Source organism: Pygocentrus nattereri, chromosome 19 (genome assembly GCF_015220715.1).
Source record: "Pygocentrus nattereri isolate fPygNat1 chromosome 19, fPygNat1.pri, whole genome shotgun sequence".
NCBI classification, from domain to species: Eukaryota; Metazoa; Chordata; class Actinopteri; order Characiformes; family Serrasalmidae; genus Pygocentrus; species Pygocentrus nattereri.
The window spans coordinates 17,382,952-17,405,225 of NC_051229.1; the positions used below are offsets into that span (position 1 = coordinate 17,382,952).

The window sequence follows — 22,274 nt, forward strand, 5'->3', positions numbered from 1 at the left end:
GCCTCTTCTTCATTTCCTGTTTTTTTGTATGTTTGTCACACTTAAGTGTTTCGGAACATCAAACCAATTTAAACAATAGTCAAGGACAACACAAGTAAACACAAAATGCAATTTGTAAATGAAGGTGTTTATTATTAAAGGAGAAAAAAAATCCAAACCATCATGGCCCTGTGTGAAAAAGTGATTGCCCCTAAACCTAATAACTGGTTGGGCCACCCTTAGCAGCAACAACTGCAACCAAGCGTTTGCGATAACTTGCAATGAGTTTTTTACAGCGTTCTGGAAGAATTTTGGCCCACTCATCTTTGCAGAATTGTTCTAATTCAGTTACATTAGAGGGTTTTCGAGCATAAACGGCCTTTTTAAGGTCATACCACAACATCTCAATAGGATTCGGGTCAGGACTTTGGCTAGGCCACTCCAAAGTCTTCATTTTGTTTTTCTTCAGCCATTCAGTGGTGGAATTGCTGGTGTGTTTAGGATCATTCTCCTGCTGCAGAACCCAAGTTTGTTTCAGCTTGAGTTCACGAACAGATGGTCGGACATTCTCCTTCAGGATCTTTTGGTAGACAGCAAAATTCATAGTTCCATTTATCACAGCAAGTCTTCCAGGTCCTGACACAGCAAAACAGCCCCAGACCATCACACTACCACCACCATATTTTACTGTTGGTATAATGTTCTTTTTCTGAAATGCAGTGTTCCTTTTACGCCAGATGTAATGGGATACACACCTTCCAAAGAGTTCCACTTTTGTCTCATCGGTCCACAGAATGTTTTCCCAAAAGTGTTGGGGATCATCAAGATGTGTTTTGGAAAAATTGAGACGAGCTTTAATGTTCTTTTTGCTCAGCAGTGGTTTTCTTCTTGGAACTCTGCCATGCAGGCCATTTTTGCCCAGTCTTTTTCTGATGGTGGAGGCATGAACGCTGACCTTAACTGAGGCAAGTGAGGCCTGCAGTTCTTTGGACGTTGTTGTGGGGTCTTTTGTGACCTCTTGGATGAGTCGTCGCTGCGCTCTTGGGGTAATTTTGGGCGGCCGGCCACTCCTGGGAAGGTTCACCACTGTTCCATGTCTTCGCCATTTGTGGATAATGGCTCTCACTGTGGTTCGCTGGATTCCCAAATCTTTGGAAATGGCTTTATAACCCTTTCCAGACTGATAGATCTCAATTACTTTCTTTCTCAATTGTTCCTGAATTTCTTTGGATCTCGGCATGATGTGTAGCTTTTCAGGATCTTTTGGTGGACTTTACTGTGTCAGGCAGCTCCTATTTAAGTGATGTCTTGATTGAGAACAGGTGTGGCAATAATCAGGCCTGGGTGTGGCTAGAGAAATTGAACTCAGGCGTTAAAAACCACAGTTATAGTATGTTTTAACGAGGGGGGCAATCACTTTTTCACACAGGGCCATGATGGTTTGGATTTTTTTTCTCCTTTAATAATAAACACCTTCATTTACAAATTGCATTTTGTGTTTACTTGTGTTGTCCTTGACTTGTTTTGATGTTCCGAAACACTTAAGTGTGACAAACATGCAAAAAAACAGGAAATGAGGAAGGGGGCAAACACTTTTTCACACCACTGTATATATATATATATATATATATATATATATATACACACACACACACACACACACACACACACACACACAAAACAAGAGCCAATTAATAGAAACCAATGAAATTTCTTAGAATAGGATCACCATTCTCTCCCCAGAGACCATATTTCTATTTAGGGATGCACAATGATATCGGATTCAGATGATCACTTAAAATAATCAGCATTGGACAGATGTTTATATTTCAAACTGATATTTGACAATATTTACTCTGGAAGAGTAGAACACTGGGCTAACGGGCTAAAATACCTACATTTTATTCATTCTTCTGCATTTGTATTGTACAAAAATAAATGTTATATTTTGAAAAAACGGTTCTTCCACTGTTACAATGTCAGGCTTGTTACAATAGAAGAACCCTTGGTGTTACATAGAACACTTTTCAAAGAGGTTCTATATAGAACCATCTACAGCACATTCTCCATCAATTTGAAGGACCCTTTCATGACACAAAGAACCCTATAATCATATAAATGGTTCTTTGTTCATGGTTCTACATAGAAACATTTTCTTCAGTAAAGAACCTTTGAAGAACCATGTTTTTTATGCTTATGTTGATCTCTTTTGATGCTCTGGGTGTAAATGGATCATTACACAATCTTTGTAAATATCTAAAGTTTGGACTAAGGAGAAGGAGAGGACTAAATTAATTTTAAACAATTTGCTGAAAATATTCAATATTTGTCATATTATAAAAACGTCATACTTCATGGTTTTCAAAGGCAACTGAAGCTGAATTACAGGGCCCTTCCGCTATAACAATATGTAAAGCACAAGGATGTGGAACTTCCACATAGCTGTCTGAATTAGCATGCTGGTCGCCTTTAATCTCAGCAGGATTTAATGAACGCACGTTCATACGTTTCTCAATATTACATCTGCGATGTAGACAAAAAGACAAAACACAGCTGCAGAGGACCATGTTTAAGTGGTTCACTACTGATCCCCTGCTGCTCAAACTGTCTGAATGCTTCTGGGAGGACCAGCACAGGAGATACAGGACATAAACAGCATTTTTAACTACTATTTCTCATTTATAATGTCATTCAGATTATTTTGTTTGCCACTTCAGTGGAGACCTAATTAATCTTTTGCTTTCTTTGGGCCAAAAATGTCAGTCTTCTATATTCTTTACAGTAATATGGTCTGAGAAAGAAATACCTTTTAGTGTCTCAGAGAGAAAGTTAATAAGATGTGCAGGTGCAACTGTGTGCTGAGCAGGCTCACCTGGTGCTGAGTGGTTGGGCTGGTGTGTCCACCTATGAAAGGCACGTCTGGTGTTCTGGGTGAAGGAAGTGCTGGAGCTGGATGGAGCTGCTGGTTCTGACTTTGATTCTGTTTGCGTTCTGAATCCTGGCCTGCATCAGCAGTCATGGCAATGCACACTGCAGGAGAGAAAATGAGAAAAATCTTTCTACAAAGGCACTTAATAAAAAAATTAATAACAGGTTTCTTAGTACTTATTTCCTAATCAACGTTTCCCTAATTATGTTCCATAACTGAGTTTATACCTAAAATGAATGTGGAAATACAGGGTGCTAACAATATATCATGGCTCATTTATAAGACACAAATTATACCTTTATTATTTTATAACACTATATTGAATATCTGTTATATTTAAAAGGTTTGATTTATGTTGTAACATGTACATGTTGCTCTAACATGAGAAGAATCACTGTTAGGACTGTAATATGATATCATACTGGTTTTTAGTTTATTTTATTCCCTTATAACATACATGGGTTTATGCACCAAAATGGTCTTAATTCATGCAACTGTATCATTTTCCAATCTCTTTTGATCTCTTTGAATTTGCAGGCTGCTTCTGTTACTGTAACTTTAAGACGGATAAAATAAATGAGCTCTGTTCTGAATGGCTGTCCTGTATAGTATCTCATTCATAAGGCACTAAGCGCTAAAACACTCCTTAGAGCTTCAATATGAATGGGTGGGACTAATCTACTGGAGGCTGAACAATTGAAAAGATAAAAAATATTATAAAAATTAATTTAAAATGGGCCGTTTGCAGCTTAATTTCCGTATATAAACTGTATGGACTGGGTAGTGAACGGTACATTTTAAAACAAATGCATATTACTTTAAACTCTTATTTCAAAAAAGCAAAGAAAATTGGGCTTTTTAATGATATGAGGCCTTTAATAATGATTTGCACTGTATGGACTGTATGACTGCAGTTCTCTTGCCAGTAGTTTTGGAAACACTACAAGTGAGAACTTTCAGTCATATCAGACAAAACACAGGTATTTCTGTCACAGGTATTTCTCTCTGTGCTCTAAGTAGGTTTCTCTGGTCTTAAACCACCTAGTGTATGATAAAAGGGGAATTGCATGGGCAATAAGGGAAGAAGGAATGTGTGCACAGTATCAACCACCCATCACCCCCTCTGACTACCCCCTCTCAGTTCCATCCAACCTATACCATATTGTTGTCTTCTAGTGTATACTATTGAAAAAATACCCAGTCTCTTGTCACAAGTGCACTATAGAGCATATACATTATGTTCAGACCTAAATGTCTAGTCTTTGAAAACAAAATGTCCAGTCTAAATGTCGAGTCTTTAAAAACAAGTCCTCATCTTCCGTCTCAAGCTCCTGAGACACAACACCACAAAGTTCTGCTAGACTCAGACATTACTGGGTGAGTTATTCTTCACATTCTCATCCAAAATGCTGAGGCTACTCTTAACAAATAAGGCATTTTCAAGGAGGAAAGTGGTAATGCAAATCTGTGCAAGAATGAAAATGATGCTCTAAACACGAAAAATATTTATACAAGCCGAGGTTCAATTAAAGTGTAACTATTCATGTCGGGACAAGCATCTCACTTAGAGACGCAGCTATCCAAACAGCCTAACAAACAGATCCATCCACATTGTGGATAACTAACAGCAGTCCGGTACTCCCTCTTATATTAAATCTCCTGCTGTGTTCTCCATCTCGCTCCTAATGCACACACATACCCACAGGTGTGTAATTGCCACAATGCATATGCAAGACATAATCACACCACACACACACACACACACTGAACAACACTAAATAAATAATGTCAAGCCTGTATACAGGCGTTGTTCACTCAGAGCACAAGGCTGAGGAAGAAGAGTCAACTTTCTATGTTTGTTATTGCAAAGGCAGCAGCACAGGTAGTGGTCAATATATGGGCACATAATATGTGTTAGTGAGAGAGTCTCCAGCTGTAAAATGAACAGATTGCCCTCACTGATCTAACCTAAAATCTGTTAGAATTTTAAATCTTACTTTTATAGGCTAATACACGTTTTACCTATAGACAAATCAAACTGATGAGCAATAATAGTGAACATATGACATTTTTACTTGACAAATTATTACATTAAAAAGTCAAAAATATTAGTAACAGTTGTGCACCAAAATGAAAATTTTTGGGCAAGAATCAAAACTTCGTACTGAAAACCAAAAACAAAACAAAAAACAATAAATAAAAACTGTTTACATTAAATAAACTTACTAAAATACAGCATAGTATAATGGCTACAGTATGTTTCACAAAATCCAACGTTCTCAACAACGGAGACCTGCTGGTTAGCTAAAACAATAAACTTCATTATTTAGTTACACTTTGGCACCGTCATTTGTAATGCTTTAATCAACTTAAAAACTGAGGCTACAGATGGAGCAGACAAGCTAGAGTGGGAAAATTCCTTTCTGCTTCTGTTGTTTTCTCATGGTGGAGAAGTCTTTGGTACAACACCTATTCTTCCTACCTGGCACGATCACTGAAAACAAATAACTCATATAAAGTCCCTATGAAATTGAACCACACAGCCCATCAATTTCACTGTTTGTCTGCTGTCGCTCAAACTTTTTGAACATGTCTGCACTGACCAGCGCAGGAAAGCAAAGGAAATAAAATATTTTTAATCACTACTTCTCATTTTCATTAGCATTCGAATGACTTGTCAAGTCTTGCCTGTTTGCTTTTTTTTATAGTCAGAAATTTCACCCTTTCCATTCTTTCTGTTAGTCCTTGCCATTGGCTAGGGCAAAGGTAGAATGCCAGATGGATGCTTCTCGCTTCTCCACAGCCTCCCTCATTTGCTCTCCCTCAAATGTGCACACCCAGACACACACACAGTTCTATTTTTAGATCAGTGTCTACACACAGAAGTGTGTGTGTTCAGTGCGCGGGCATTTGTGTAGTTAGGACGAACTGCAGTATTCCCAGGAACGCCAAGACAGATAAGAGTTCCAGGATCACTGTGGAAAACAGTAGGCAAAGGTATGTGACACAAAATGCTCACAGCAGGGTCACAGGGCATTTAAGGGTCAACAAAAACGACAGCCACAGAATTCCTTTTCATCTGACTCGTGCCTTTGAAATTGATCTCACATTGCTTGGTAACTTTGAGGTACTCACAGTGCAACACAGGAAAAATAGACACCTAAGCAGTGGGGAATACGAACTGAAACTTATGTCATTATACTTTCAACTATCTGGACAGTAACAATGTGATATCATGATTTAGAACATTTATTTTTGACTGTTTCTTTTGGTCCCTTCAACGGGAATTTTTTTTACACAATGCAAAGGGTTACTGCATTACTGGAGTTTTTAAATTATGCAAAAAAGTTTTATAGCCTGCTAGTGTCTCCACCGTTAGATAACACAGTGCAGAGGCACAACGGTAACCACAATATAGTAAAATCCATATCATTGAATGTCATGCCAGCATTCGCTTTTCTACAGGTATACCTCCCATCCCTATTGATTAAATACATCTGAGTGCTGTGAACTGTAAAGATTTACGGAGTAGAGGGTAACTCAGTGCCTTTACTGTACGCAGCCTGGCAGTGATGCCGAAAAAATGCCAATAGTTGGTTTCACAAGACTTTTTTAATGGCTACATGAACTGTGACTTGGCACACTGCCTGCCATGTCTTCTGAGGAGATGAGAGAGAGAGAGAGAGAGAGAGAGAGAGAGAGAGACAGGCCATTTCCTACTCAGCAGCTGTGTGGCTGATCGCAGGGCTGGACAGTGTGTGAAACCAGCAGTGATGCAGCAGTCCAAGTGGAAAAGAGCTGGAGAAGACCAGCAACACTGAGTCTGCAAGCTTAAATGTGGTTTAAGTAGGTCAAAACTGAACCATAGGGCCTGAGCTGGTGTGGTGTGGAGGAGTGTTGGCGATACTAACGCATGAGATATTGCTTTCCTGTTCGACAGTAACATCAGAGCACAGAGGGAGAGGGTGTGAGGGAGAGATAACTGTCGTTTTAGTGACACATAGTTTCATAATGCATATTCAGAAAAGTGTATTCTCTGTTCTATGTTCTTGTGCAGGGATGCAGATGTTTTATCCTTATTCTGATTATTTGTACTGAACTGTGTCAGCCAGGGTTGTGTAGTCTGGACAGTTACTGCTGATGACAGTAATGGTAACTTATAACTGGGCTTCTGAACAACTGAGCGACTGGCTGACATTGTCTCAGTTTTCTTTTTAAAATCTTGAAACAACAAGTCTGCTGCCTCGACTTAGGCCTTATTGACCAGCTCGCCATGTGTTTCACAATAGCATGACTCACCCAGATAATGATGCTATGTTAGCAGCCTTTGCTTTCAAGCTGGGCTTTTAAAAGATTGGCTGCTGAGCAATTAACTGTGATTTCAATTCTTTCATTTCTTTTTTCTTTCCGAGTTCATTTTTGGCTGTGAATTTGTCCTCGTAGTTTCTGTGTATGGTTCACAAAAAGTCTCTCAGAGTTCCCCTTCTATGTAAGCACGATAGCTATTTGGCAAGATCTAGGTGCTAGGTCTCACACATCTTCTGGAAGACTGTACATTGAAAAAAGGAAAAATGCAAAAACAGCACTACACAAACTGGCTAATGATAAATTGAAACTTTACATATTGCTAGAGTGCAAACATACAGCAGTGCTTTTGGGGCAACTATGCTAACCAGTAGTAAATTAAAGAGCAGCAGGACAGGTGCCACACGTCACGTCACTCATTAAGTTGAACGACCCACTATCATAAGCAGTAAGAAAGTTGAAATTTGATAGCCTTTTGAATGTAATGTAAATTTAAATGAGATGTCCAAGTCAACTATTCTGGAAAACCTTGGGTGGTTTCAGCCCATTAGCTCATCACAATGAAGATTACTCCTGAGAGAAGACTGAGGGCTGCTGAATCAGCAGTAACTAGCTGCATGTCCCCAAGGCCAAATCTACACTTGGACATCTGTCAGTGCTACTGCGGCAATTTTATGCCAGTTTGTCATGAAAACCACAACGCTAAAATAAGACCAACGTGGAGAGGAGTGAGCAGTACAGTACGAGTTTGGAGAAAGGAGAGAAAGAGAAAGAGAGAAAGAAGCAAGCTTGCATTTTCAGCGTGCTTTTGATGTACAAATAAAAAAAGCAATCTGGCGGTGTGTCAGTGAGGTGACACGGGCTGAACTGCAGGTCCTTTGTGACACACTGAGGCTCAAGTTTTGCACTGATGGTTTTGTAGCATTATTAAACCTGTTGGGCTGACAGCTGCTAATCAAAAAAGAGAGGGAAACAAGCACATACCTCACCAGTAGACGCCACAGTCAATTAATTAATCCTAGTTAATCCTGTATGAAGCAGGACTGCACCATATGGACAAAATGCTACTACTGTTATTGCATTGCATCATACTGTGATCATCATATGCCTTGCAATATAGTTGGAACTGCATTATTTTGGAATAATGCATTATTTAGACCAAAATTATTAACCTAAATATATTTTAGTCACTGAAACACCCAAGAAAACGGCCATCTGGAACTGTGATTGGTCAGGATTAGAACTGAATGACGTGAGCAAAATACATAATTGCGATTTTCTGACCAATGTTCTAATTTGGAATTTTCTCTAAATTGAGATCCAAGACTGTATTTTAGGAAGGAAGACCAAAATATCCACTTTTCTGACTTGAGGTTTAGATGCAGGCCACCAGACTGGCAGTTTGCTGTGGTTATAGGCACTTCACAAACTCTGTGGTATATGTCCTCAAATAAAAAACCTGACAAGACAATGTTGCACTCTTTCACATTGCAATTTTGATATGAAAAGGCATAATCTTTCAGCCTTAATCAGGACGCTCACAGCAACCAGTAAAAACCATTGTGACGGATACTGCATACTGCAATCCTCTGTAACAGCAGTACTGCAAAGACAGATTTCGCAATAACAGTTAACAAACAATATATGTGCAGTGTTCCTGAATCATATCTAAAAATAACTGCCACAATACTTAAAATCTGGAAGAAACCTAAAATAAAATGTGGATTATATCACCTCCATCCCCAGCAAACACACATACAGTCCACTGTAGCTTAGACATTGGCTACGTCTATATGTCTTTGAGCATTATCTTATTTACTGGACATCTTTCATGAAGATCACATATTAAATAATAAAAAGCAAAGTGTGCAATAACAGCTCCCCTTGTGAAGAAACGTCAATCTGCTAAACATGCACAAATACATGAGGGAGGTACAAAGCCACATCCATGATTTTACATATCGCTGCTGCTGTGACAAAACCTCATTTCATATGGACATACAAGGTTTTGTTCTGATAGTGATCATATTTTTATAAATCATTACATAAACATCACTGTAGTTATACATTTATTATTATTATTATTATTAGTAGTAGTAGTAGTAGTAGTGGTGGTAGTTGTGGTAATATTATAGTTTACAGTATTATCTGTTAATATGTGGCACTACAGGTTTTATTGCATCTGTTCCAAATTACTACATTTCAAAAACATAAACACTGTAATGCATATGGTGTACTGTGAAATTGTAACAACATGAAAACATTTTCATCGTCCAGCCCAACACATACATCTCATTTAACTTAGCAATCAGCTTAAAATGACACTTGACTCCTTTTTCTCTCTCTGTCAGTTCTCTTTCCTAACATGCCAATTATCACCACTAAAGGATCATCACTGGTTTACTGATTACATCACAGGCCTACTTGTGTAGCACTAGTATAAACACAGCCCAATCCATAAAAGCGGAATGAACACTAAATCATGCAAGACACCTAGTAGCACATTTATGTGCCTTCTTTCCATTCAGCCTCTGCAAGATGATTTCTTGTCTGGATGATAGCCCTGTACGCAGGGTCAAAAGGTCAAATGGCTACACAGAGAATGTCAAAGAGAAAGGTCATGTGGCTACACACAGAACGGCATTTATTCACCAATCCGGGGGGAGGGCAAAGAAGGAACTGTTACACTGAGAACTGTGAGCACAGACAAAACCCTTACACTGCATGTGAATGTATACATGCAAGTTTTGACAGAGGTCCACTATTAGATGTGCTGTACAAACAGCTGTCTGTCCATTATAACTAATATTCACACTTTAACAAGACACATTCTATCAAGTATCATGATATCTACAGGTATGATTCTGACACCACCTTAAAAGAATGCCAGAAAACTGCAACAGACTAACCAAGCAATGGTAATTCAACTGTTTCTGCCAATTAATTTCCATGTCTACAATTATCAACAGTAAACTAATTTAGTAAACAGAGTATAGGTCTATACAGAATGGTAGGCTAGTTCTGCATCCCTATGGCACACAGGCATTACAATTATTATATAATATCCTGAACACAATGATTTGAACAGACTGTAATTATTATTGTTAGCTTTCACAATCATATATTTAATCTTGTAACAAACAATGTGAATGTGGTGCATTTTAATCACATGGATTGAGACAAAATTCATGCAAATAAAAAAAAATAATCAGAAAACACACTCACGTGTCTTACAAATCAACCATCTCTAACTTCTGAGTAAGTAGTGAGCGAGCAGTTTGTAATGTTTGTTTAAGCTCGAACTGTGTCTGTCATCAGTTGGGAGCGAGATATCAACAGGAAGAACAAGGGCCTGGCCATTTTAGGCATGTACTGTAACAGTTGCAATGAACAAAAAGACAATTACATTGTTTATTGCAATTATTTATATGGCAGTTACAATTTAATGACAGTGACAGGCCTAATAAGGTTTTAAATGTTCAAAATTTCAATCAAATATAATCTCACACTGAATGTCTGTACACATTTTGAATACTATACTCCATCTTCTTAACACTGAATTTATCAAGTAGCTTATGTGACACATGAAATGCATCGCACCACATTTCCACACTTCAGGCTGCAGCCCAGCAAACAGCACTTCTTATTCACGTAAGGTTCAGAAATTCTTTGCTGCTTTACTCTGCTGCCAGTCCCACAATTCTCCATGCAAGACAATGAGAGGCAAAATGAAAAGCACTTCACTCTGTTAAAATGCAAACGTATTACAGTATAAGGAAAGCCTGTTCATTATCCCATATTTTCTCAAAAGCATCTGGAAGGAAATTAAAGTACATCAGATGCCCTTGCACTACATTGCTTGTGTGAAGTGACTAATCACAGTGTACTCAATAAGTGATACTTTTTTAATCCCACAAACGGGGAAATTCCACCTCCACATTTAACCCATCCGTGAAGTGAAACACCACATACACACTAGTGAATACACACACACTAGGGGGCAACAGGACCAGTTCCCTAACCTCCAGCCCACGCCTGCCCCAATCACACTCTCCATCATGCAAATCAGTTCTTTCTCACCTCTAGCTGAGTCTGTTCTGGGCAAAGTGAGCCTCTGACTCTGATCTGGGTAGAGTAAGTAAACATTAGCCTCCTGAGGGTCAGTCCAGCCACACATGCAGAAGAGCTAATGGAGTTTGTGGGGCACCACCGGGGCAGCAGCACTGCTGAGTGAGTGGGCAGAAGTTTGAGTCAGCCAACTGCTGATTACAGGAAATAAAGGAGCAACCAACTGAGATGCTGACACAGGGCAGATATTTCCCTTTGTCTTATGCCAAATGCTGAGGTTAAAAAAGAGTTTTATTTGCTATAGATCAGAATTGTTCATAGGCACAGATTATACAGCTTGTGAAGACAAAACATGAAAATAAACAAAGAAATACAAGTGACATCTGTTTTGAAGCACCCCGCAAACAAGGTGAACATGCACACATCTATAGTATCAGTGTGCTCTGTTTTGAGCTTAATATCCTATTATAATGGATTGTTCCACTTCTGAAATCTGATTAGCTGAGCCAGCTGTTGCCAAATACTTCACGTACACACACACATATGACCAGACACACCATCTGAATTCTGTACAAGTTGTACAAGAGGTGGGCAATATGACACTACTTATTGTTAAAAGTCCTTTTAACTGGATTTAATGCAGTGCAATATATGAAATGTTGAATTAACTGCACAGTACTCAGCTTCTAAAACTTTTTAATGTGATACTGCTGATACTTATTTATCTGTACCGTCTTCAAACCTCAGAACAATGAAATATCATGATGCATATTGTAAAAATGTCTAAGTAAAGCGATGTTACATTTTAGCCATACTATTCCCACCAATGCCAAGTTGTTAAAAAAATATTTCGCTGCTTATGGAATAAGCTTTCACTGGGTTTCTTGGTAACTACAACTTACTGTTAAAAATACACTGATAGTAGAAGAACTGTTTATTGTGATGATAAAAATTAATAATAAAGTAATTACTTGCTGAAGATTAGTGTATTTTATCAAAATTGGCTACCATTTATTAATAAACAAACATAAACAAAAAACTATAACAATAAGCCATACCAGACCTTGCATTACAGTTAAATCAGAAAGTTGTAATATTGCCAAATGTTCCAACTACACTATGAGAAACCATAACCATTGTTTGCACTATGCAACACAAGGCTGAAACAAGCCCCTAATAAACATTTAATGCATGCTGTGAACATTTTGACCAAGTCTCAGATCCACATTAGTGTTTTTCTGTGTGATTTGTTGAATTTTCACTACCCAAAAAAAAGACAAATGACTTTGGTCAAAATAATACAGGACCACCTTAAATGAACTCACATCCAGGTTACAGCAATGTGATTATACTGTTATATATCACAACCACAATGTATAACACCATAACAAAACACCAGTATGGTATTTTGTCCATACCATGCAGCCCAAATACAATGCTGATGCTGTGTGACCAGTCACCTTGAAACAGACCTGTCAATCAAAATGGACCACAGCAGTTTATAAAACAGACATGACCCCTGAAATGACCTCAAAATTGCACACGCAGTAAATACAGGCTAGTGTATCTATCAGATCTGCTGAGCAGGACAATCAAATGGTAGGTCCTATCCAGACTATGGTAGAAGAACAAGTCGAGAAAAACTTGTCCTGAGCTTAACCTCTTGAATGCCCAGGGCCCAACGGCTGGCCCAAAGTTTTATTACACACTTATATAACGTAAGAATAGCTCGGATGGTTTGCTCTAAAGTCCCTATAGTAACTGAATAATAAGCCTTAGTATGCAACATGCCTGTGATTATAAGGGGTTAACTACTAACCCTAACCAGAAAACAAAACGTGATGTGCACATGCGCTCGTCTTCAGTCTGGTCATTGCTGACCACTGCTGTTCAATACCATATAACTTCATAACCCACTGTGACTTTTGCAGCATTACACCCTAAACTATAAAGCAGCTCAAGCAGTAGTTACAGAACTAGGCCTTATTCTGAGCTGTATGGAGAGCTGGTGATGTCTGACTAGGCTCGGCCTGTGAACAAATGGTACAGACAGGTTAAACCTGCTTAAAGTCTTACACTCCATCCTAATCACTAAATCACTTCTGACTTCACTCTCAGTGGTGTCCACTGCACGGAAAGGCCAAATTCACATTCACATGCTTAGAAAACGATGTTTTCTAACAGCAATATTTTACTTACAGACCTGTTATTGAACAGAGTCTACTTTGGGGTGCATCTAAACAATACTTGCTAATAATACTCCGAAATAAATGAATGGATAAATTTCATATGTTCTACTACCTGTAATATTTGTATTACTTTTGTTCAATTTCCATAAGCAAAAGAGTAGCTACCATTTGCAGTTGGATGGGCTTCAGACAAAGATTACTTTTTAAGATTTTAATCATGAAGTGTGGAATCCACACTTTTCCAGACATTCTACCTGCTATATTGCACATACCATATCCACTGCTTTGTACTGTACATATCTTACACTACCATCCCTGCCAGATATACTCTTCTGTACATGCTATACACACACTACATTGTATTCATATGCACTATACTGTACATGACCTACACACTGTACTGTACATATAACACATTTCACTGTAATTACATGAACACTCATGATATTTTATCTCTTAGGTTCTACAAAAATTACATGAGAGGGATTTCTGTTCATATTTGGGGGATTGCACCAATTTTTTGTGATTTCTGCCAAATTAAATGGTTAAAATGTAAACAAAGACATTCAGAGTGGCTTGATGTGAAATACTCCATTCTAGAGAAACTTACTGAGTCTCAATAGTTCACAGTGTTGGGGAAATTAACCTGACATGTAAAACATTTAATGCCTCCAACAGAAAGCTGGTACATGAAATATAACAGGAAATTATTATGAATTTACTGCCTGATTTTTGGCCCAAAATGTGTTTTTAGAATACATTTATGGCAGGATGGTTGACAAAATGGTCCCAAAAACATCAACTACTTTCTGACTTACTATTAATTTACTTACCATAATTAACACAACATTTAAGAACTGAGAGAAAACATGTAGGTTCACAGATGGTGTGAGATGTCTGCATGGTAGACATTAACTCCTGCGCCCTATCATCACCAGTATAAAGAAAACCAAGTGTTTACGTTTCTCTACAATGGACGACTTCACATTGAAGCACTCTGAATGACTTTCTTTACAGAAATTTTGAAAAACCAATGAAATTCTCCTGGTGCGTCCTGGGTACCACATAGAAAACTGATGTTAAAACTGATGTTTTCTATGTAGTACCCAGGTACTGCAGGCAGAACACGTAGAAATTCTGACCACATCACCATAAAATAAAATAAAAATACTTATAGGAAATAAACACAGAGATAGCTTATATTCAGACAATACTGTAGGTGTTTAAACTACTGCTGTACTGGCTTAGTATAGCAAAACAAGCCTTACTGGCATTTGTAATGAACAAAAATGTAATAAAACAACCACTACTGGCTGCCATCCACTGTATACAACATAACAGTGTCAAATCTTCACCCAGCGCCTCTTTCAGGCAGGCAGCCCAAACCGAACAGCACGAAAAACTGTACACGCTGCCCTGCGAGTCCGCATTTCACCACCCACTTTCCTCTATAACATCCAAAACGGAGCTCTAACCGAAGACAAACACGGTCATTTACAATAATGCCATCAGGCAAAACACAAACACATTTCAGACGAGTCTTATCCTGTCAACATACTCAGCCTACAGCTACAACCGCTGTGCTAGCGTAGCTTATGCTAACTCCACGTTTGTACGAAAACCACATACAGCGACGCTGCCACTGGCCACGCTTTTCATACACACTCAGCACAGCATGAAACCTCATTGAAAAACAAACATGGACATTACCGAATATACCGTGTCCGTTCCGCGGCTGTGACAGCCGCTGTTCCCTGGCGCCGGAGCTGCTGAGAACGGTTAAGCACAGCTTTGAGTCCGCGCTGGATTCTGAGCAGCGGTATCCTCTCCCCCTACCCGTTTTCAGGAAAACCCCGCCCACCAGCGCTAGAACTGGCTTGATTGACAAAAGAGAACCGCTTGCGAGTATGAATTACTAACCAATCCTGGCACAGGAGGGCGGGGCTTTCCTGAAAATGAGTGGGAAAAGAAACTACGCATCAGTGATGCAGCGTTGCCATTATGGCCAGTAGAAAGCTGCTGAAAAAGGAAAAGTTTTTAGAGATTGAAGATTTAAGAGCAATGAACACTATTTGCTCGTGAACTATTAGTAAAAGAAAAAGATAAATAAAAGCTAAGTAAAATGATTTGAGGGAAAGTTATTCATGAATGCTTATAAATGTCTTTCACAAAATGCTTGTGATCTCAAATTTGATCTCTCTTCCACTCAAATCTCACACGTGCTTACATAATTAAGAATCTTCAGTGCAGCCTTGTGGTGGGATTTGAGGGCTTTGCCTTCTGTTTCACTGTGGGATCCATTAACATTCTTTCCGGGGCAACTTTACTCTTAATGTTCAGACAATCTACAGTGGGGAAAAAAGTATTTAGTCAGCTACTGATTGTGCAAGTTCTCCTACTTAGAAAGATGAGAGGGGTCTGTAATTTTCATCATAGGTTCACTTCAACTGTGAGAGACAAAATGAGAAAAAAAATCCAGGAAATCACATTGTAGGATTTTTAAAGAATTTATTTGTAAATTATGGTGGAAAATAATTATTTGGTCACCCACAAACAAGCAGGATTTCTGGCTCTTACAGACCTGTAACTTCTTCTTTAAGAAGCTCTTCTGTCCTCCACTCATTACCTGTATTAATGGCACCTGTTTGACCTTGTTATCTGTATAAAAGTCATCTGTCCACAGCCTCAAACAGTCAGACTCCAAACTTAACCATGGCCAAGACCAAAGAGCTGTCGAAGGACACCAGGAAGAAAATTGCAGACCTGCACCAGGCTGGGAAGAGTCAATCTACAATAGGCAAGCAGGTTGGTGTGAATAAATCAACTGTGGGAGCAATTGTAAGAAAATGGAAGACATACAAGACCATTGATAATCTCCCTCGATCTGCGGCCCCACGCAAGATCTCATCCCATGGGGTCAAAATGATCATGAGAACGGTGAACAAAAATCCCAGAACTACACGGAGGGACCTGATGAATGACCTGCAGAGAGCTGGGACCAAAGTAACAAAGGCTACCCTCAGTAACACACTACGCCAAGAGGGACTCAAATCCTGCAGTGCCAGGCGTGTCCCCCAGCTTAAGCCAGTACATGTCCAGGCCCATCTGAAGTTTGCCAGAGAGCATATGAATGATCCAGAAGAGGACTGGGAGAATATCATGTGGTCAGATGAAATCAAAATAGAACTTTTTGGTAAAAACTCAACTCATCGTGATTGGAGGAAGAACGCTGAGTTGCAACCATGCCTTCTGTGAAGCATGGGGTGGAAACATCATGCTTTGGAGCTGTTATTCTGCAAAGGGGACAGGACGACTGATCCGTGTTAAGGGAAGAATGAACGGGGCCATGTATCGTGAGATTTTAAGCCAAAACCTCCTTCCATCAGTGAGAGCATTGAAGATGGAACGTGGTTGGGTCTTCCAGCATGACAATGATCACAAACACACCGCTCGGGCAACGAAAGAGTGGCTCAGTAAAAAGCATTTCAAGCTCCCGGAGTGGCCTAGCCAGTGTCCAGACCTCAACCCCATAGAAAATTTGTGGAGGGAGTTGAAAGCTCATGTTGCCCAGGGACAGCCCCAAAACATCACTGCTCTAGAGGAGATCTGCAGGAGGAATGGGCCAAAATACCAGCTACAGTGTGTGCAAACCTGGTGAAGACTTGCAGGAAACGTTTGACCTCTGTCATTGCCAACAAAGGTTATGTTAGAGTACTGAGTTGAACTTTTGTTATTGACCAAATACTTATTTTACACCATAATTTACAAATAAATTCTTTAAAAATCCTACAATGTGATTTCCTGGATTTTTTTTCTCATATTGTCTCTCATAGTTGAAATGAACCTATGATGAAAATTACAGACCTCTCTCATCTTTCTAAGTAGGAGAACTTGCACAATCAGTAGCTGACTAAATACTTTTTTCCCCACTGTAACTGGCATTGTTATTCTCTGTATGTATGCATACACACATATATATATATATATATATATATATATATATATATATATATATATATATATATATATATATATATATATATATAGCGCCCACTAATGAAAGACTACTTCTGTGGTATTCACTTAAGTTTGGCCAGGAATCCTTTACCACCGTAACAGACTCAAGCATGCTAAGCACATGATGCTAAAAACAAATGTAAACATACAGGGTGGGGATGCCCAGAAGGTTTGTGGCTATAGACTCCAAATATCGCTCATTAGATTAGTGCACAGTACAGTCTTTAGAACAGTCTTTAGTAATTATGGTCACTATTTTTGTGGGTTTGCCATGATGAAGTGAAACCCCTGAGTGTTGCAATACGCCAGAGTAAGTTCTAAACACTCAACTCAGCTGTTCTATGATGTGCTGTAGACCACGCTCTTCACCATTTTTTAGCGGAAGCCCACTCTCAAGACACACTGGGTCATCAGTTTTTATTAAAAGCTGGATAAGCTGAAGTAAGATTTATGTCACTTCACACATTTTACATTTCATGTTTTGTTATATATTGTTTGTTACTGTGATTCTTGTGAGGCAGTCTTACAGACAGTCCTGCCTCCCTGTGTCTCTTTTTCACGATATCTGAATCTGAAAGAGATGCTTCAAAAAGAATGGACCAAAATAAAAACCTCGCAAACACCAAAAACTTTTAAAATGCTAACAGATTACAAAAAGACTGGATTATCTTACTATTCTCTCTTGATTTTTTTGAGATTTTATAACTTTGGGACCACACACAAACAAACATGGCTGGGTATGAAATTCAAAACCTTTAAGACACGGGCCTTAAGAATTCAGTTTTCAATATTTAACTAGTCAGTTATAGCATATATAGCAAATAAGAACACTTGTTCCAAAATCTAGACAGCTGATTGGCTGTCTACTAGTCTGCAATCTGTTATAGTTAATAAATATGTTCACTTCCATCACCTCACACTCTCATTTATAGTTTACACAACAGAATATATTGTATCATTCAGGTGACAATAACAAAATCAAGGTATCAATATTATCAATATCGAACTACTCTGTACTACACAACATATCAAGCTGGCACAAAAACAACAAAAGTAAAAGAAAAATGTCACTTTATTGCACTCAAGATTCACTGGCTTCTGAAGGGAGTTATTCAGATTTACATCTGTGACCTGCATTTACTACTAGATTATATTGAGATTCAAGCTAAAGTCAAGTTGAGACCATATCAGGAAGCAAAAAGATAGAGCATGTGACCCTTGCACACTTCTTTACACCTACTTTCCACTCAAACTGCCTCAAAAACTAAATTATAACACCAGACTCGGTCTGATTATGAATAGAGGGAACAATCAGGGGAGATATTTGTGGAATTAACTCTGGTTTAAGGACAGCACCTTTTCCCACATTGCGTTTTACAGTTGGGAATTCTTTATCAAAGATAAAGACATTCCAGAAAGCAAAATTGGTTTCAACCAAATAACAAATCTGTAGCATTTACCGCAAACAGTAACTTCTGCACATTTCACTGAACTTAGAAAAAGAACAGAAAAGCTGCTTCAGTATCTGCCCAGAGGCTTCTGCTCTGTATAAGCTTTTTTTCTGTTCAAAGAAACTGTTCTTCGGTAATCAGCCACATGCTACAGATGTGGCAGACAGAGGTTAGGTGGAGAATTCCTTGAAAGAAACCTCACTGTGAGTTCACTCACAGGCCGCTATATTGGACTCCAAAGGCTGCACCATGATGAACATGGCTTTAGACAGAAGTTCAGCTTCCAAGTTCAAGTCTGCTTGGCCGCAGAGTTCATTATGGAAAGTCCCAGTATCTGTTTTAGCTCAACTGCACCATGTCAAAACAGCCCAGTAAGCACTGCAATTCACATGCAGCCCAGTGTACCTACAAGTTACAGAACATAACCGTTATTCTGAGCGAGAGAAGTGGGGTGAGCTGGTAAAGACATCATGGCTGGCATATGTACCTATAACCTCAGAGGGAAGGTCTACACACTGGCACAACGGAGAGGTTTGCAACAATGCACATATTGTCAACGTGATTTTAAATCTGAGCAATGAAAATATTTTAAGATATTAACTACTAAGAATGCAGGAATATGGGAATTGTGGGCTGATGGTAATATCTGACATATTTCATGTACATACACTCACCGGCCACTTTATTAGTTATTGCTTGGTAACACAAACAGCTAATCAGCCAATCACATGGCTGCAACTCAATGCATTTAGGCATGTAGAGGTGGTCAAGACAACTTGCTGAAGTGCAGACCGAGCATCAGAATGGGGAAGAAAGGGGATTTAAGTGACTTTGAACGTGGCATGGTTGTTGGTGCCAGATGGGCTGGTCTGAGTATGTCAGAAACTGATCTACTGGGATTTTCACGCACAACCATCTCTAGGGTTTACAGAGAATGAGCCAAAAGAGAAAATATCCAGTGAGCGGCAGTTGTGTGGTCGAAAATGCCTTGTTGATGTGAGAGGTCAGAGGAGAATGGGCAGACTGGTTCGAGATGATAGAAAGGCAACTGTAACTCAAATAACCAACCAAAACCTCTGAGGAATGTTTCCAAAATCTTGTTGAAAGTATGCCACGAAGAATTAAGGCAGTTCTGAAGACAAAAGGGGGTCCAACCTTTTACTAGCAAGGTGTACCTAGTAAAGTGGCTGATGAGTGTAGCTATCAATGTCGATACATAAACATTTATAAAATGTAGAAATTGATACCACATCTACATAGATTAACATTACAAGGAAGAAAACATTTCTACAGGGTTACAAATGCAGTAAAATAAATAAAGGGCTGACACTGTAATGTGATAAACTGTTTAATAATAATAATAATCTGCTAATTGCCTTTCAAAGTGCGACAGATAGGTTAGAACAAATATCAGTTTGAAATATCAGTCAAATCCAAAAATTGAAAACCACTGATTTTAAGGTCTGCACACTTGTGCTGATGCTCCATCAAGCAATGTTTAATTCTTCAGCACGTCACAGTATGTCATTCAGCATTTCACCATCACTATATTAAATTAAAGTCATACCAAGACCACAGAAAGTCACAGTGGATCACATGTGGCTTGAAATTTTCTCAAAGGAAGGCAGTCAGTCTTTTAGGTAAACAAACAAATGCTAAAGTTAAGTGACCTCAGCTAACCTTAATAATCTAGACTTTTTTTAGCTTCTATCTTTAAGCTCGAAACCTGCCAGTCTCTATAGAGGTAAACGGCAAGCATGACAACTGATGTTGAATGATTTTTTTTAAAAATTCAATTTAAAAGAGTACAGTGTAAATGATCTTGAACCTAGCTATTCAATCCAACTTCTTTTTCAATCCTTTTCAAGAATCCAACTTCAGCTTTATAGTTTTAATGCTCACAAGTTTTGATAAGTAGATTTAAGCCATCAAAGCATTGTACCTAGAGTTCTATGTACAGAGCTTCCTACCTGAGTAGCTGCACATTTTATACAGTACTGCAGGAGACATTTTAGCTGTGCCACTGTAGTGTAGCCAGTAACACCTAAATGCTAGCATACCATATGTATCTGTGCATGCATCTGTGGCATGCACCCTCCCCCCGGGGCCCAATGATGACAGCCGCGAGCCGGCAGGAAGGCGGACCTCCAAGACCCTGCGGCAACGAACCATGGCGAGGATGGCAGGAAGAGAGCCACGAGTTTGGAGGGGGCGGAGCACAAAGCCCAAGCTTCCTCGAAAGACGAGAGTCATGGGAGTGACGGCAGGAGAAGGAGGAGGACGAGGATGCTGGTGCCAGCCATGAGAGGCACCAGAACAAGGAGCGAGTCCCAAGCTTCACTGCCCGGCTCCCGCCCCTGGTTATGCAGCAAGGCCGCTTCACTACACCTCACGTTCGACCCAGGTGGCCGAGCTGCCACCTTGGGGTGGTGATGAGGAGGTGGAGCAGCAAACTCTCGTTCCCTCTCAGCTCGGGTGCTCATGCTGCCCTTAATGAGAGCCAGCTGATGCTGATCTGGCTGGCAGCAGGAACATCTTTAAAAAGAGCTGAGAGGGAACAGAGCGAGAAAGGGACAAGCAGCAGCAGCAGCGAGAGACAGAGGCAAGAGCTCGGTGAAGAGACTGAAAAGGCTATTTAGTGTCAGCCACTGAAAAGTGGCCAGCTTAACGTAGCGTTGGTTTTGTTTATTTATTTGGGTGAATAAAGAAACATGGCTGCTGCAAACATGAATCCTGCCTCCAGCATCCTCCTTGAGCCCGTGGTAGCACATGCAGTGCTACCTCATCATGAAATATTGGTTTCAAATACTGGCCAAGTAAATCACTGACAGTGGTTTCCATTAAAAACGGTAAATGAGAGACCCTCGGAGAAGGCTGAGGCCACATCAGTGATGTAGTCTAAAACACAGATACTGTTTTGAAATTTTTTGATACTTAGTAATTAAAAATGCAGAATAATAAATAAATTCTACATTTTCATTTAAATATCACTCTCCACACATCATACTATGAAAAATGATGACTTTTCAAAGTACAGTCATTGCACAATACACATTAATTGGTATCATATTTAAGGTCCACAAAACGTGATATCTTGTCAGATTTTGAGAGACAATATATCTGATAACAAGTGTACTTTAATTCCCTGTGTCTTAAGTTGGTGATTATAAAATGTTTTCCCTTATTGAACTTGACGCTTACAGTGGCTTTCATTTAATATCCTAAATTTTGCAACATCATATCTAATCATCATCATCATAAGTCTACAACACTTAAGCATGCATCAGCAAAGATGAGTAGAGTTGCTCAAACAGAAAAAAAATCCAGTTATGACAA

At 39.2% G+C, this 22,274-nt stretch overlaps 1 protein-coding gene across 5 annotated transcripts in view; it reads right to left on the reverse strand.

Annotated features, from left to right (window-relative positions):
- The window catches only part of LOC108427206 (band 4.1-like protein 3), a 50,324-nt gene extending 35,029 nt beyond the window's left edge, over positions 1–15,295 (reverse strand). For all 5 annotated transcript variants that reach the window (XM_037531212.1, XM_037531211.1, XM_037531210.1 and 2 more), the window contains exons 1-2: positions 15,181–15,295; positions 2,852–3,009 (exon numbers count right to left, since the gene is read on the reverse strand). In XM_037531212.1, the coding sequence (XP_037387109.1) occupies positions 2,852–2,998 (147 nt within the window). In that variant the 5' untranslated portion in view covers positions 2,999–3,009; positions 15,181–15,295. The remainder of the gene's footprint in view (positions 1–2,851; positions 3,010–15,180) is intronic.
- Between the last annotated feature and the right edge of the window lie 6,979 nt (positions 15,296–22,274).